Source organism: Phyllobates terribilis, unplaced genomic scaffold (assembly GCF_046119375.1).
Source record: "Phyllobates terribilis strain yellow unplaced genomic scaffold, ASM4611937v1 Scaffold_1__5_contigs__length_1240528914, whole genome shotgun sequence".
Lineage (NCBI taxonomy): Eukaryota > Metazoa > Chordata > Amphibia > Anura > Dendrobatidae > Phyllobates > Phyllobates terribilis.
Genome location: NW_027362761.1, coordinates 214758424 through 214776301, shown reverse-complemented (window position 1 = coordinate 214776301; position 17878 = coordinate 214758424). Strand labels below are relative to the sequence as shown.

The following is a 17878-nucleotide window of genomic DNA, read 5'->3' as shown; positions in this document are numbered from 1 at the left end:
GCAGCCGGATTGTCCACCGAGGTGGAGACGGGAAATGGGATCCGAGGATGCTGACCGAAGACTACAAAAAACGGGGATTTGGAGGAAGATTCGCTCTTGTGATTATTATAAGAGAACTCGGCCCATGGCAGGAGATCCACCCAGTCTGAATGGTGGGCATTAACGAAGTGCCGGAGGTAACTGGTCAGGATCTGATTGATCCGCTCCACTTGACCATTGGACTGTGGGTGGTAAGCGGAGGAGAAGTCCAGGGTGACGTCTAGCAGCTTGCATATGGCTCTCCAGAAGCGTGAGTTGAACTGGACCCCACGATCCGACACGATGTGGAGGGGCAGGCCATGGAGACGGAAGATGTGGCGGATAAAGTCTTTAGCCAGCTCGGGTGCAGACGGGAGGCCTGGCAGGGGAATGAAATGAGCCATTTTGGAAAAGCGGTCAGCGACCACCCAAATGACCGTACAACCGGCAGAGACAGGGAGATCTGTTATGAAGTCCATAGCTATATGCTGCCAGGGGGCAGCAGGTACTGGAAGAGGAAGGAGGCGACCGGCTGGCAGGTGTCTCGGAACCTTGTTGCGGGCGCAGGACACACAGGCAGAAACAAAGTCTATTACGTCCTTGTGCAGGGTAGGCCACCAGTAGTGTCGGGTAATAAGCTGGAGGGTCTTTTTCTGACCAGCGTGGCCAGCAAGCTTAGACGAGTGACCCCAGTGTAGGATCTTCTCCCGATCAGGTACCGTTACGAACGTCTTACCGGAAGGGAGACGATTTAGACTCACGGGGGCCACCTGCATTACTCTGGCGGGATCGATGATGTGTTTAGGTTCCTCCTCAAGATCAGACACCAGGAAGGATCGGGACAAGGCATCAGCTTTGATGTTTTTGTCAGCCGGGCGAAAATGAAGAACAAAATCAAAGCGAGCAAAAAACAAGGACCACCGGGCTTGGCGCGGGTTAAGTCTCTGGGCACTCTGGAGGTAAGCCAAGTTCTTGTGGTCCGTGTAAATTATTACCGGGTGAAGAGCCCCCTCGAGCAGGTAACGCCACTCCTCCAATGCCAGCTTAAGGGCCAATAACTCTCGGTCTCCTATAGAATAGTTGCGCTCGGAAGAGGAGAAGAGTTTGGAGAAGAAGCCGCAAGTTACCATTCTCCCGGAAGACTATTTTTGGGTAAGTACCGCTCCGGCTCCAGAGGAGGAGGCGTCAACTTCCAGGAAGAATTGCTTGTTGCCGTCCGGGCGATGCAGCACCGGGGCGGAAGAGAAAGCCTGTTTTAAGGAAAGAAAGGCTTCCTCTGCTTCGGGCAACCATTCTCTGGGATTAGTGCCCTTACGGGTGAGCGCAGAGATAGGGGCAGTCCGGGAAGAGAAGTGCGGTATGAAGAGGCGGTAGTAGTTGGCGAAGCCCAGGAACCGCTGAATAGCCTTCAACCCCTCTGGTCGAGGCCACTTCTCGATGGCAGACAGTTTCTCAGGATCCATTCGTAGGCCGGTCTGAGAAATTATGTAGCCCAAAAACGGAAGCGAGGTCTGCTCAAAGAGGCACTTCTCATATTTAGCGTAGAGGTGGTTCTGCCTGAGCCTGAGCAGAACCTGACGAACATTCCTCCGGTGTGTGGGGAGATCCGGAGAGAAGAACAAGATGTCATCCAGGTACACCACTACGCAGGAGTAGAGAAGGTCCCAGAAGATGTCATTGACCAACTCTTGAAAGACGGCAGGAGCGTTACAGAGACCGAAGGGCATTACCAGGTATTCATAGTGGCCGTCCCGGGTGTTGAATGCCGTCTTCCATTCATCCCCCTGACGGATACCGACCAGGTTATACGCTCCACGGAGGTCCAGCTTGGTGAAGATTCTAGCCCCCCTCAAACGGTCAAATAATTCCGGAATGAGCGGAAGGGGGTATTTATTATTCACCGTGATCTGGTTAAGGCCTCTATAGTCTATACAGGGACGGAGTGAGCCATCCTTCTTTTTGACGAAGAAGAAGCCTGCTCCCGCCGGGGAAGTAGATTTCCGGATGAACCCCCGGGCCAGATTCTCCTCAATATATTCTGACATGGATCGGGTCTCAGCAGCGGACAAAGGGTAAATGCGCCCACGGGGGGGAGTAGCGCCGGGCATCAGGTCGATTGGGCAGTCGTATGGTCTATGAGGGGGTAATGTCTCTGCCTCCTTTTTATTAAAGACGTCCGCATACGACCAATAAGGAGCCGGAAGACCAGGTAGATTGGCTGGAGTAGGAGAAGGACGGACAGGATGGACGGGAACTAAACAAGTCTTATGGCAGTCCTGTCCCCAGCGAAGGACCTCTCCGGTCTGCCAATCAAGCACGGGTGCATGTCTCTGAAGCCAAGGTAGGCCTAGTAAGAGGGCGTGAGAGAGTCCAGGCAGAACATGAAAGAAGATGCTCTCAGAGTGCAGCATTCCCACCTGCAGGGTTATGGATTCGGTGATGAGTTGGATGGGATGTGGTAAGAGGCCCCCATCCACGGCAGCGACAGATAAGGGTACAGCTAGAGGTTTGGTGGGAATGCGGTATTTCTCTACCAGAGACTGAGAAATGAGATTTCCGGCAGCTCCAGAGTCAAGTTGGGCAAGTTAAAAAAAACGGTTCTCCCCGCAGATGATAGAGACCGACAGCAACAGAGATGGAGAGGGTTTACTCTTGTCTAGGACGACCTCTCTGAGCGATCCTAGACACGGGCGTTTCCCGACCTCTCCGGGCAGGAACGGATCCGGTGCTCCTTACTGCCACAGTAGAAGCAGCTCCCCTCGGCACGGCGTAACTCTTGACGGGTTTTGACCATCTTGGTCTGGTCGACCTGCATAGGCTCGGGTGAGTGCGCCTGGGGAGAAGTGACAGGTTTCTGAAAGGTAGGGGCTAGACGTGGAAACCTCCTCTCACGTGTGACCTCTTTGGCGCATTCCTGGAACCGGATGTCAATCCGGGTGGCAAGAGTTATTAAGTCGTCGAGAGTGGTAGGTATGTCCCGACCGGCGAGTTCATCTTTAATACGGCCGGACAGACCCTCCCAAAAGACAGACACCAGGGCGTCGTTATCCCAGGCCAGCTCCGAAGCAAGGGTACGGAACCGTATGGCATATTGGCCCACGGTGAGATTTCCTTGATGGAGGCGTAGCAGAGATGATGCGGATGAGGTCTTCCGTCCGGGTTCGTCGAAGACTTTCCGAAAAGCCGTGAGAAAGGCTGGCAGGTCGGACACCAGGGGGTCTCCTCTCTCCCATAGAGGATTTAGCCAAGCCAGTGCCTCCCCCGTGAGATGGGACATGATGAAGGCTACTTTGGCCCGATCGGAGATAAACTGGTGGGACAGGAGTTCAAAGTGCAGGGTGCACTGGTTTATGAAGCCCCGAGCTTGAGCGGGGTCGCCTCCGAAGCGAGAAGGTGCAGAAAACCGTGGTCCGGGGCAGGATACCATGGTATTGGTGGGCAACGGTGCTGCCGGGCTGCGAGTCATGACACTAGCGGTGGTTGCTGGTGGAGCAGTCAGAGTGTCCAGGCGAGAGTTGACATTCCGCAGATGACTCAGGATGGACTCCTGTTGGGACCTCTGACGGGACAGTTCATGACATAGGTCCGAGAGTGAGGGAGCTTGGGTGCCACCGGGTTCCATGGCCCGAGCAAACTGTAAAGGGTCTGGGAGGCGGAACCTCTGAGCAACTATACAAGGGGGCGGTCCTTGTAAGGAAGCGGGTGGCTCCCAGGGAAGACGGGCAGGTAGTCACGGAAAGTGACAGGGACCGTCTCTGGGTAGAAGGGCAGGTAGTCACGGCAAGTGACAGGGACAGTCTCTGGGTAGAAGGGCAGGTAGTCACAGCAAGTGACAGCGACAGTCTCTGGGTAGAAGGGCAGGTAGTCACGGCAAGTGACAGGGACAGTCTCTGAGTAGAAGGACGGGTACTCACGGCAAGTGACAGGGACAGTCTCTGGGTAGAAGGACAGCAGGCAGGTGGCTGGTGAGCGCTCCCAGGTGAGCGGGCGAGAGTCTCTGGACAGGCAGGTGGTCACGGCAAGTGACGGCGGAGCCTCCAGGTAGGCTAGCAGACAGGTAGCAGGTGAGCGCTCCCAGGTGAGCAGGCAAGAGTCTCTGGACAGGCAGGTGGTCACGGCAAGTGACGGCGGAGCCTCCAGGTAGGCTAGCAGACAGGTAGCAGGTGAGCGCTCCCAGGTGAGCAGGCAAGAGTCTCTGGACAGGCAGGTGGTCACGGCAAGTGACGGCGGAGCCTCCAGGTAGGCTAGCAGACAGGTAGCAGGTGAGCGCTCCCAGGTGAGCAGGCAAGAGTCTCTGGACAGGCAGGTGGTCACGGCAAGTGACGGCGGAGCCTTCAGGTAGGCTAGCAGACAGGTAGCAGGTGAGCGCTCCCAGGTGAGCAGGCAAGAGTCTCTGGACAGGCAGGTGGTCACGGCAAGTGACGGCGGAGCCTCCAGGTAGGCTAGCAGACAGGTAGCAGGTGAGCGCTCCCAGGTGAGCAGGCAAGAGTCTCTGGACAGGCAGGTGGTCACAGCAAGTGACGGCGGAGCCTCCAGGTAGGCTAGCAGACAGGTAGCAGGTGAGCGCTCCCAGGTGAGCAGGCAAGAGTCTCTGGACAGGCAGGTGGTCACGGCAAGTGACGGCGGAGCCTCCAGGTAGGCTAGCAGACAGGTAGCAGGTGAGCGCTCCCAGGTGAGCAGGCAAGAGTCTCTGGACAGGCAGGTGGTCACGGCAAGTGACGGCGGAGCCTCCAGGTAGGCTAGCAGACAGGTAGCAGGTGAGCGCTCCCAGGTGAGCAGGCAAGAGTCTCTGGACAGGCAGGTGGTCACGGCAAGTGACGGCGGAGCCTTCAGGTAGGCTAGCAGACAGGTAGCAGGTGAGCGCTCCCAGGTGAGCAGGCAAGAGTCTCTGGACAGGCAGGTGGTCACGGCAAGTGACGGCGGAGCCTCCAGGTAGGCTAGCAGACAGGTAGCAGGTGAGCGCTCCCAGGTGAGCAGGCAAGAGTCTCTGGACAGGCAGGTGGTCACAGCAAGTGACGGCGGAGCCTCCAGGTAGGCTAGCAGACAGGTAGCAGGTGAGCGCTCCCAGGTGAGCAGGCAAGAGTCTCTGGACAGGCAGGTGGTCACGGCAAGTGACGGCGGAGCCTCCAGGTAGGCTAGCAGACAGGTAGCAGGTGAGCGCTCCCAGGTGAGCAGGCAAGAGTCTCTGGACAGGCAGGTGGTCACGGCAAGTGACGGCGGAGCCTCCAGGTAGGCTAGCAGACAGGTAGCAGGTGAGCGCTCCCAGGTGAGCAGGCAGGCTGGTCCATAGACAGACTGACAGGTGTCGGAAGGCAGACCGTCGGACCGCAGGCTTGCAAGCAGGTAAACGGATATCAGGCAGGTATCAAGCAGGAATCTGGCAGGTGACTGGCAGGTAACTGGTAACGGGACCTGAGGGCTGAAGCAGAGTGAAGGCTTTGCAACAACATTGCTCGGGCACCTCCATTTTGGAGGAGGTGCCTTATATATGGTGAGGTCCTCCGGCCATTGGCCGGGGACTCCTTAGGACGGCGCGCGGCCCCTTTAAGAGAGGGGGAGCGCGCGCGCGCGCCCTAAGCACAGTGGCCGGGAAGCAGCGCGCGCTGCCAGCAGAGCGGGAGGAGGACGCCGGGCACGGAGAGGAGAGGTGAGGGGAACAGCGTCCCTGCCTAGCAGGAGGCAGGGACGCCGACGCTACAGAGAGTTACTGACATGCAGTGGGAGCACTTCTGTATATAGCAACCACAACTCATCCAGATGTTACATTCGCAGTTGGAATTCTCTGCCGACGTGTAAGCAAGCCACGCCAAAGAGATTGGAACGCAACTAAGAGAATTTTACAATATCTTAAGGAAACTCAAAGGCTAAATCTTAAGATATCTGCATCAGGAGATCTCACTCTCAGAGTTTATGTGGATGCAGATTGGGCTGGAGATACAAGTGATCGGAAATCAACAAGTGGTTACTTGTTCAAGTTGGGAGAAAATTCAATTTCTTGTCCAGCAGAAAACAAGTGTCAGTTGCATTGTCTTCTACAGAAGCAGAATATGTGTCAGCTGCTTAAGCAAGTCAAGAAGTTATTTGGTTGAGACAACTTTTGGAAGATTTCGGCAAGCCACTAGCTCAGCCAATAGTTATCTATGAGGACAACGAAGTATGTATTAAACTTACCAGCAGTGAGAAGATTAGTGCAAGGACTAAACACATCGACGTTAAACATCACCACTTACGTGACTTAGTAGAATGTGGTGTACTAGAGTTTGTTTATTGCGAGTCTGACAAGATGTTAGCTGATGGTATGACAAAACCATTGCCAAGAGCCAAGTTTGAGGACTTCAGAACCGCAATGGGACTAACAGGATAAGTAGTTGTTGAGTGGGGGTGTTGGAATATGTTTAGTACAACAACTCCATTCCTGTGTATGTAAATGTTCTATTGCTAGGTTTGTGTATTGTCTATAAAGTTAAAAAAAAAAAAAACTTCCAGAGGCTCACACACAGAAAAGACCATGTGACTGTGTTCAGTTTCCTGTGTCTGTGCATGAGAGGAGAAGCAGCCTGCTGATGCTGCACAGAGACACTTAGGCTTTGTGGAATCAGGAATATACATATCTTATCATATCTGTACCTGTTTATAGCTAATTAAAGCTTTGTTCTGTTGTCAACACGCTTTGAGAGTATCATGAATGATCCACTGCCAACTCCATTGCTCCACCACACTGCTGCATGACCAGCTCTACCCTCACCTACTGTAGCCTCGCCCATCCCATGTAGATTGTGAGCCCCCCCGGGCAGGGTCCTCTCTCCTTCTGTACCAGTTTGCCGTTGCGTTTTTGTTCAAGATTTTTGTAATTGTTTTTGCCATGTATACTCCCTTTTTCACATGTAAAGCGCCATGGAATAAATGGCGCTATAGTAATAAATAATAATTTAGTAGATTAGTAATTATTAGAGAGAATTTAAATGAAATACCTTTCTTTTTTTTAAGTAAAGAGTTAATGACTTGCCAGTTACCAAGTACCTTATCCGTGATCTCAAATTCCTGTTGTAAATTTTGGAAGGGAATTAGTGAGTCACCCATGACAATGTCATTTAAATTAGTGATAACTTGTTTTTTCCATGATGAAAGATTTAATTTAGGGATCAATATTTCTAATACCGCTAAAGGTATAGTATGTAATAAAAGTATTTGTTACAGGATGGGGAACACATTTTTAAATATATTTTAGTAATTCTTTGTAATCATTTAAAAAATAAAAGGGAAAAGCAGACAATTATTTCCTTTATTTTATCGCCGATATCAGCAAAAAATGTGAGAATGTGACATTAAAATGAAGCCCGTGTATCACAAATAAATGATGCAAAAACTATTTGAATATGCAAATAAGATTTTTTTTTTTTTACAGCTCATTAAACCGCATGTGCAAAAAAAATGTTTGATCAAGCATAGGGTGAAATAGTTAAATTGTCTAAGTACTGAGATACTGTAACTTGTATTGGCTTGTATATTTGTGTTGATTTGCCATTAACAGTATGTGCAGTATCAATAGCTGTGAAAATCGAATTTAGCTAAAAATGCATTAAATTTCTTCCTATATGCTTTTGTCTTTGTAGCTTGCCGATGTTTACAGTTCTTCGTAAATTTGCTATTTTGTTTACACTAATCCTTGAAATAGTCATTTTAAGGTAAGAATTTTTTTTATATATAATTATATATTTAGCATTCTTTTTAGAAATTTTTTAGAAAAATTGTAGGCCAAACATTTAGTTTGACTAGGTCGAGCACCATATACCTAGTATGTACAGTACAAACCAAAAGTTTGGACACACCTTCTCATTTAAAGATTTTTCTGTATTTTCATGACTATGAAAATTGTACATTCACACTGAAGGCATCAAAACTATGAATTAACACATGTGGAATTATATACTTAACAAAAAAATGTGAAGCAACTGAAAATATGTCTTATATTCTAGGTTCTTCAAAGTAGCCACCTTTTGCTTTGATGACTGCTTTACACACTCTTGGCATTCTCTTGATGAGCTTCAAGAGGTAGTCACCGGAAATGGTTTTCACTTCACAGGTGTGCCCTGTCAGGTTTAATAAGTGGGATTTCTTGCCTTATAAATGGGGTTGGGACCATCAGTTGTGTTGTGCAGAAGTCTGGTGGATACACAGCTGATAGCCCTACTGAATAGACTTTTAGAATTTGTATTATGGCAAGAAAAAAGCAGCTAAGTAAAGAAAAACGAGTGGCCATCATTACTTTAAGAAATGAAGGTCAGTCAGTGTGAAAAATTGGGAAAACTTTGAAAGTGTCCCAAAGTGCAGTTGCAAAAACCATCAAGCGCTACACAGAAACTGGCTCACATGAGGACCGCCCCAGGAAAGGAAGACCAAGAGTCACCTCTGCTTCTGAGGATAAGTTTATCCAAGTTGCCAGCCTCAGAAATCGCAGGTTAACAGCAGCTCAGATTAGAGACCAGGTCAATGCCACACAGAGTTCTAGCAGCAGACACATCTCTTTAACAACGGTTAAGAGGAGACTTTGTGCAGCAGGTCTTCATGGTAAAATAGCTGCTAGGAAACCACTGCTAAGGACAGGCAACAAGCAGAAGAGACTTGTTTGGGCTAAAGAACACAAGGAATGGACATTAGACCAGTGGAAATCTGTGCTTTGGTCTAATGAGTCCAAATTTGAGATCTTTGGTTCCAATCACCTTGTCTTTGTGCGACGCAGAAAAGGTGAACGGATGGACTCTACATGCCTGGTTCCCACCGTGAAGCATGGAGGAGGAGGTGTGATGGTGTGGGGGTGCTTTGCTGGTGACACTGTTGGGGATTTATTCAAAATTGAAGGCATGCTGAACCAGCATGGCTGCCACAGCATCTTGCAGCGGCATGCTATTCCATCCGGTTTACGTTTAGTTGGACCATCATTTATTTTTCTACAGGACAATGATCCCAAACACACCTTCAGGCTGTGTAAGGGCTAGTTGACCAAGAAGGAGAGTGGTGACCTGGCCTCCACAGTCACCAGACCTGAACCCAATCGAGATGGTTTGGGGTGAGCTGGACCGCAGAGTGAAGGCAAAAGGGCCAACAAGTGCTAAGCATCTCTGGGATCTCCTTCAAGATTGTTGGAAGACTATTTCCGGTGACTACCTCTTGAAGCTCATCAAGAGAATGCCAAGAGTGTGCAAAGCAGTCATTAAAAAAAAAGGTGGCTACTTTGAAGAACCTAGAATATAAGACATATTTTCAGTTGATTCACACTTTTTTGTTAAGTATATAATTCCTCATGTGTTAATTCATAGTTTTGATGCCTTCAGCGTGAATGTACAATTTTCATAGTCATGAAAATACAGAAAAATCTTTAAATGAGAAGGTGTGTCCAAACGTTTGGTCTGTACTGTATGTTGGAGGAAGGTTGGCTCATATGTAAACAGTATATGGTCTTGTAGATGCAAAAATATAACATAAGTTAATAACTAATTTCGTGTGAATACAAAAACTCAATGGATGGCATTTTATTCATGTCAAAGCATCAAAGGAATGTTGCTTTAGTTTTCACGCCAGTGCATCATGTGACAGATTCATCAGAAGCGCACACATTCTGTTAATAAATGTGCCATAGTCTTATGCAAAGCAATGTCAGGTTATATATAGACATATTTAATAAGTTACAAATGAACAAACGCACACATCCCAGAGTACATCCAGTGACGTTACTGAAGCTGATTTGACCTGTCACCAGCACGATTTCAGCCAGGTATGTCATTCTCTGAAACATTGCAGTATACAGCATCTAGTTAAACCTGATGAGTTTATAGAATTTCTGGGCCTCCTGATATGATAGAGGCAAAATTTTATGAATGGTAAAAACTCTTTGTGGTCTACTGTAGAAAAGTAACTACTACAAACATTCTTACTGATCTAACAGAGGGGATAATGTTAACATCTCTAGTGGTCTAGAGTAGGGAAGGCGATGGTGTCAACAGCCCTGATAGTCTAGGGTAATGTTCCCCAACTCCATTCCTCATGAGCCAAGAACAGATCATGTTTTCAGGATTTCCTTAATATTGCACATGTGATATAATTATTACCTGTGCTATGCTAAAAAATTCCTGAAAACGTGATCTGTTGATGGCTCTTGAGGACTGAAGTTGGAGAACACTGGTCCAGGGTATTGCAAGCGTAAATGCAAACATCCCCTGTTGACCTACAGCAGAAAAGGGATTATTTTCTGCTTCCCTCTTAACATATAGCAGAGAAAGGGGTTTTCCACTGTTAGGACAACCCCTTCTCATTTCCCATGTTAGGCACTGTTAAAATAAAAACACCTATACTCACTTCCTATGTCGGTGCCATTGTAGCGGTGTCGGCACTCACTTTCCCCTGGCTCCCGTGAGGTTTTTACGTAACATGAGCCTTGCGCCTTCAGACAAATAAGTAATCAAGAGGAACTGAGAGCTACGGCTGGTCGCTCCCTCCCTCTTGATTACTTAGACGTCCGAAGGAGGGCACAGTGACACTGGTGCTGATTGGACATGTGACGTAACAACCTCCCGAGAGCCCCGGGAACGCAAGTGCAAATGCTGTTGGAATGGCGCTGGCACAGGAGATGAGTATATGTTTTTATTTAAACGGGGCCAAATATGGAAAATGAGAAGCCGATGCTGCAAAATCAGGTATTCAATTATTACAGGTCCGGTATTTATTAACCTATGGATGAACAGAAAAGAAAAAGTTAGAAGTAGACCTGCACTTTTACTAAGTTACAATAATTTGGAAAAAATGAATGGGAAAAGCTACACTTCATTTCATACTTTAGAGTTGGATATGTTATTTCCACATCAGTACAACATACCAATGGTTTACTGCAGGAGATCATTGAGAGTCTGGGGAACTAAACTTAGAAATTAAGAAAAGTAAATATGAAGTAAACTTGCCCATAGTAGCCAATATGCAGAATTTTTTGCATCTTCAAAAAAATAAAAGAATTATACCTTTTATATTTTCATTGCAATATTAGGAAGGAATGGAGGCGATTGAAAGGTAATGTTTTTATTCTCCTCATTGTTTGTTTGTGTATAATAACAATGGCGATATAAAAAATCCTTAAATCACAGCTCCTGAACTGGTTGGTCTGGTTGAACATCATATCCTGTTCAACATTATTTGACCTTAAATTTGAAGAATAGGCTTAGAGAAAATATTGTACAAAAAAACACATGATGATCAACTATTCTAGTAGGAATGCTTGAAAGAATTCGATATGCCCTTTGCCGTTCTTATAGCTGTGAGGTTTACGGGGTTGTCCAAAACCTAACTGAATTTAATATTAATCTCTATTTACTGTATAAAAAAATACTTTCCTAATATACTTCAATGAAAACAAAATCCCTACCGTTCCCTCTCTACTCTAACTTCCTATCTGTGTTTTTTTCTTTTTTTCTTTTTTTTTCTTTCTTCTACTGTAATGATGTTTCAGGTCATCCCACTTTGAAACAGATCGTCTTCAGGAATGACCCTTTCAAGGGCTGAGCTATTCTCTGCTATACGGAGCATGCACAATAGACTGTCCCTGCTCGCCATTGTGTTACTTTCAATGTGTAGTCATAGTGTGCTTCCTTGCCGGCTCTAAAAAGAAGTGTCAAGATGACAAGAGAGCTCTCTTTTCTGACGAGGGAGCGTGCTTTTGGTCATGAGCCTGGTCATGAGGTCCCACGCAGGTCCGACGTAGTCCAGCGCTTCCCACGACGTTCCCCGAATCTGTCGTAAAACCCTATACAGCCTCATTCTAAGGCTCCACAGGCTTTAACAGCAGCAACTCCCAGCTCATGCTGCACTTGTGAGACCCGGCGACTCTGAAGAGCAGTGACGTCAGTTAGACCTCGTTCACATCTGTGTAAACAAAATTGCTTCGTTATTGATCCCGAAAAGTAGGACTAGTGTCTTGTGAGTGTCTTGTAAGTGATTTGTGAGTGTCTTTGGAGTGTCATGTGAGTGTGCGTTTTTTTCTCACCTAGCATCGTATGACATGCGTATGCACTCTGTATGGGATGCGTTTTTAACATCATCTTTTACATACTGTAATTCTCTATGTAACTTAATGCTAATTTACAAAATTATTAAAGAAATCTAAATCTAAAAAGATAGGTAGGTAGATAGATTAGCTGGATGTCCTGTAGATATATAATGTCACAAGCCCCCTACATATAATAAAATTGCGCCCTTTAGTGCCTTTCATGTGGCACTAAAGGGTATTTACACATAACATTGTGGGTTACAATTAAATTAGACAAAATGTTACACCTATAGTAGTACATTTAATACGATAAGAGTAATTACATAACTAGTATTATAATTAGGTTTGATCCAGGGTCCTAGGACTGATCACCTTTTCTCGGGGTCAAGAAGGAATTTTTCCCCGTGATGCAAATTGGCTGAATGTGTCCTGGGGTTCTTGCCTTCTTCTGGATCAACAGATTTAGGCATAGGGATTTTAGTAATACCATTATTAGAATCACAAGAGTAATACAAAATATAAAACTAATTAAAAAATTATCAACTGGTTCATTTTAATTGTAAAGGTGCAGCAATAATAAAAATTGTAATAATAATACATTTGAGGCCTAACCCCAGTAAGTTAGTGTAGTGTTAGTGTAGTGTAGGGAGTACAATTGGGGGAGGAAGGTTGAACTTGATGGACCTATGTTACTTTGTTAACCTTATTTAACCTATTAAATCAATAATAATAAAAAAAACAACGTGGGGTTCCCCCTATTTTTGATAACTAGCGAAGGTAAAGCAGTCAGCTGTGGGCTGATATTATCACGCTCGGAAGGTCCCTGATTATTGGGCTCTTCCCAGCCTAAAAATACAAGCCCGCAACCACCCTAGGATAGGCGCATCACAAATAATATAAATGAAAATAAAAAAAAAACTGACATGAATTCAGCCTTACACTTTGTCAGAGTAAACCTATAAGGCCCCTACTTTTGATTTTTACGTATATGTTCTATCTTTTATTTTTTATTATTTATTTGTGAATAGAACCCTTACTCCTTACAGTCTGAGCCTTTTCACAGAACTTTTGCATATTAGAGAAAATAAAATAAATAACGGATGTGTGAATGAGGCCTCAGTTATTTTGCCATGGAAATCCTTCGATACCCAGCATCAGGACTGCCACCAGAAATTTCAGGGCCCCATTGAGACTCCGCCCAGTCTCCACCCCAGCTCCACCTCCACCCCTCCAACCTTCCACACCCTTGGAAAAACTCCACTTCTGCACCACATCCTCACCAATCACACATTAACAGTTCCCATCGAACACCATATCGCAGACATAGCCATCAGCTTTTGTTTTGGCCAAAAGATTTTTTAAGCTTGCCACCACAACAAGGTAGACTCTAACCTGTTAAACATTTCTTAAAATATCCAATACTCTTTTTAGGCATATTTTATTATTTTTTTTCTTTAAGGGAATGTGTCATATACATTTATTTAAATGACCAATAATATCACATACAAGCAACAAATACTGCCACACCATGACCAGACCACATATAACCACCACATAGTGACCGAATACTACAACACTGATCATTAATAAATAAAGCACAATACTAATATTACCATACGTGCCATTATACACAGGAGTTGTGTACATAGTTTACAATGCATAGTGTCAGTGTACAGGTAACACTACAGTGACGTCTCTAGTTGAAGTCCTTCATCTTCCCTTCTTCCAGCCAGGACTCGTCTCTGCAGAAAATAACACAGTTATCTAGAGCACTGCTTTCAGAGCACATTCCCCACTTTTTCCCCAACTTCTACACTATGACAGATGAAAAAAAAAAGTTACTGAAACATTGAAAACAGCATCCTCAAAAATAAAATACATCACAGCAATAATAATATCCCTTAATTAGCCCCCACAGTAATAATGTCCCCCATTCTGGTCCTTCCGGTAATAATGTCCCACATCCTGACCCCTTCCGGTAATGATGTCCCACATCCTGGCCCCCACGTGTCTCATTCCTGGCCCCCATGTGCCTCATTCCTGATCCCAACGTGCCTCATTTCTGGCCCCCATATATCTGTACCCTATATCGCAGCTTTTCAGTACAAGCAAATTAAAAAAAAGATTCTTCTCACCTGGTCGCGGTCCAGCTGAGTCCTCTACCCTGTTGATATGCAGCCTGGGAAACTTAAGAGAGTCAATGAGGACCCAGGGGCACATTCTGTCTGCAGGCTGCAGAAGAAGTCAGGACTCAAACCTAAGATGTGGGGAGAACTAGGATCCGGATATACTGTCACTGGTGAGGAAGATTCTCTAGGGCTAAAGAACAAGGCAACAGAGATGCTTCACTTAAATTGGGAACCAGGGCTAAAGTTGTGTCAAGTAACCGTGGGAAAGACGACAACCTGTTGGGCCTTATCCATTATATCTGCTTGTAAATATTGTACATATTTCTCTTCCCCAAGTAAAGTACCGGTTATTGTTATGAACCTCATGTCCTCTGACTTTATTGCTGCCCTGGTTCCAGAAGAGAAATGCCGGGAGACAGACGCGACCAGCTGGACTGAATTAAGTTGAAAGCACCACATACACTGCAACACATCAGAGGGAGGACATACCTTGTCTGTAGGGTGCCAGAGCGAGCAGAGGCCACAGCTCGCCCACGACTAGCTTGCTGGGGCACCTTACAGACACATAAATTGCACAGGCAATGTTGCACAGACATCTTAGGATAGGTGCACATGGTGTCTGTACACTAGCCTACAGTATACATCTGAAGCTTTTCCTGATGTTTACTGTAACGTTACTATCAGTGACCATTAACCAGACGGAGGCCAAAGGAGTGTTTTTTTTTTTTTGTCTCTTTCTGGTTGTTATGTGTTATGCTCTGGCTTACCATTTGCTTAACTGCATAGAATACATGGCCACTGCAAAGAATTGTTTACCATGCAATGTACACTTCTTTACAATGGGTCTCTTTGGTGGACAGGTGCCTTGGTATCCTTCCTAACTGTGCACCTCTTGAGCGTATGTGCCCGACTACACTGTGTTCCAAATTATTATGCAAATAATATTTTCTAAGATTTTCCCAAATTACCTATATGAATTGCAGTCATTGTAATTTTCCAGTCAAATAACTATTAGAGTACAATTGAAAGGTTTTTGTACAAACTGCCTATGATAACAGTATATTTTTAAAAAAATAAAACACTCAAACTGCACTCAAAATGCATGTTCCAAATTATTATGCACAGCAGAGTTTTCAACCTTTTCATTTTAATAAAGAACAAAAAAATGTTCATTTTTGAAATGATAAGCATTAGCAGGTTATTACAAACTGAAATCAAACAGTTTTCAACACAAAACTTTTTTCTAGGTGATGTTACATTTGCACATAGGACCCCTTGTTCGAAAGGAGCTTCTGAACTCTCTCGTCCATTGAATTTGTCAGGTTTTGGATGGTTTCTGCTTCAAATGTTTTGCATGAGGACAGAATACCCTCCCAGAGCTGTTGCTTAGATGTGAACTGCCTCCCGCCATCATAGATACTCCTTTTGATGATGCTCCAGAGGTTCTCAATGGGGTTGAGGTCAGGGGAGCATGGGTGCCACACCATAAGTTTGTCCCCTTTTATGCCCATAGCAGCCAGAGATGCAGATGTGTTATGTGCAGCATGAGACGGGTACAAAAACCTTTCAATTGTACTCTAATAGTTATTTGACTGGAAAATTACAATGACTGCAATTCATATAGGTAATTTGGGAAAATCTGAGAAAATATTATTTGCATAATAATTTGGAACACAGTGTATAGGCACAGATGTAGTGTGGGTGTGCACTGGAGCTGCCTGCTATTACAGGGTACATTCCCACCTTCAGGATTTGTTGCAGTTTTGACACTGTAGAATTTCCGCACCATTCCAGCACCTATTATACAAAGTAGCGGACATGCATTTTACGTTTTTTACACGTGAATTTTCCTTATCTAAACAAGTCTACAGGGAAAGTCCACATGCGGACCCGCTAGAGAAGTTGACGAATCTGAAAGACGCGCCGCATATCAGTGTCAGCGGGTCATCCGCAGGTGCACATAGACGCACAGTAGACATGGGATTTCTAGAAATCCCATCCACTATGCTGTAACATCTGGCCGCATCATTTTTGACGCTGCATAAATACACAGCGTCAAAACTGCAGCAAATCCTGAACGTGGGAACACACCCATACAGTTTCCTATGTTAATTGCAATGGATCCATAAAAAAAACTGATGCAATACTAATAGTGTTCATGTGGCAACCATTTTTTAAGATACCCATTTAGTTTAATAGGTGAGTCTGATCTGAAAATAGATCAGAATAGTGCATGCTGCGATTCTTTACATGCCAACCGTTGTAAATTTGATGGATGTCGTACGGATGTGTAAAAAAAAAAAAAAAAAAAAAAAAAAAAACAAAAGAGAAAAACGGCCATATAGAGGATTATATGGATGAAAAATATAATTCTTGGGGAAATATTATTTTATCTTGAATAGCAACTTCTCATTATTTCCATGGCTTGAAGAACTTACTGAGCATTGGGTATCGCTATAAAGGGAGACAGTGACATCTGCTGTTCATACAGTAGACAGTTTTTACTTTTCTTCTTTTATAGCAAATCAAGGCAAAAAAACTTACCTATATAAATTATTAATAATAATAATATTCACAGTCATAAAAAAAATGAAGTATACACTCTCTGAATTCTGTGGTTTTGCATATCAGGATGTAATACTAATAAAAAATTATGCACAGTTCTTTCAAAAATATTGAGTGAAATATCTTGTAAAAATCCCTGAGCTCCCCGGATTCTACCATTCTTGTGCTAGGTGACTCCGTTGCAGAGATATTCACATTTGTTGATTTTTACAAGATATTTAACTACTTTTTTTAACTTTACCCCTGAGGAAGCCACACCTTTTGTGCGGTCTCCTCCCTCAGCTCATTGCTGCCTGTGTACACCGGTCTCGGACTTAAGTATGTACTATCCATTTTACTAAATACCATTTTCTGGGTCACATTTTTGGAGCTAAAGGTTAGGCTGTGCTGGCAATACATTCTTTACATATAGGCTACACTTGTCACTTTTACATCTGTAGGTAACATAGCCACCTTGGTGATGTGCATATTTTAGACATTTTGTCTGCTTTCTTGTGTACCACTATTTAAATAAGCATCTGAGGATAAGGCATGTGCTTTATTATAACCATGTCTTTGTGTGTCAATATAGCTTATGAGCTACTTTAATTGTTTTTATCATGTGGCTTGTGTTTGTCTGTGATTCATTTTAGGTGATCCCTTTGTTTGGGCATACTTCTTCTCTTTATATTTCTTTGGGACTTTTTGGTATGCTTTAGGTTGACCATAATTTATTGGGATGTTCCCACTTCAATGTTCTCATATACAAGTGACTAAATTTCAGAGATATTCACATTTGTTGATTTTTACAAGATATTTAACTACAGTTTTTGAACACGTGACAGGTTCTCTTTAGGTTCTTGCCACAGCTTTTAATTTGGGTTGAGCTTTGGACTTTGATAGGACGATTGCAACACCTTGATTCTTTTCTTTTTCAGCCATTCTGATGTAGATTTGCTTCGTTGTCTTGTTGAATGGCTTAGTTTTGGCCATGCTTTAGCTTATGGATAGATTGCCCTCGCATTTCACTCCAGAATAGTTTATTATACACAGGAGTTCATGGTCGATTCAATGACTGCAAGGTGCCCAGGTTCTCTGGCTGCAAAACAAGCTCAAATGTCACCCCACCATCACCGTGCTTGTCAGTTGGCATAAG

The 17878-nt window shown here is 44.8% G+C and overlaps 1 protein-coding gene across 3 annotated transcripts in view; it reads left to right on the top strand.

The window, feature by feature from the left end:
- SLC35D2 (solute carrier family 35 member D2) overlaps positions 1 to 17878 on the top strand; it is a 135062-nt gene that overhangs the window by 49998 nt on the left and 67186 nt on the right. For all 3 annotated transcript variants that reach the window (XM_073670983.1, XM_073670982.1, XM_073670985.1), the window contains one exon: positions 7632 to 7703. In XM_073670983.1, the coding sequence (XP_073527084.1) occupies positions 7632 to 7703 (72 nt within the window). The remainder of the gene's footprint in view (positions 1 to 7631; positions 7704 to 17878) is intronic.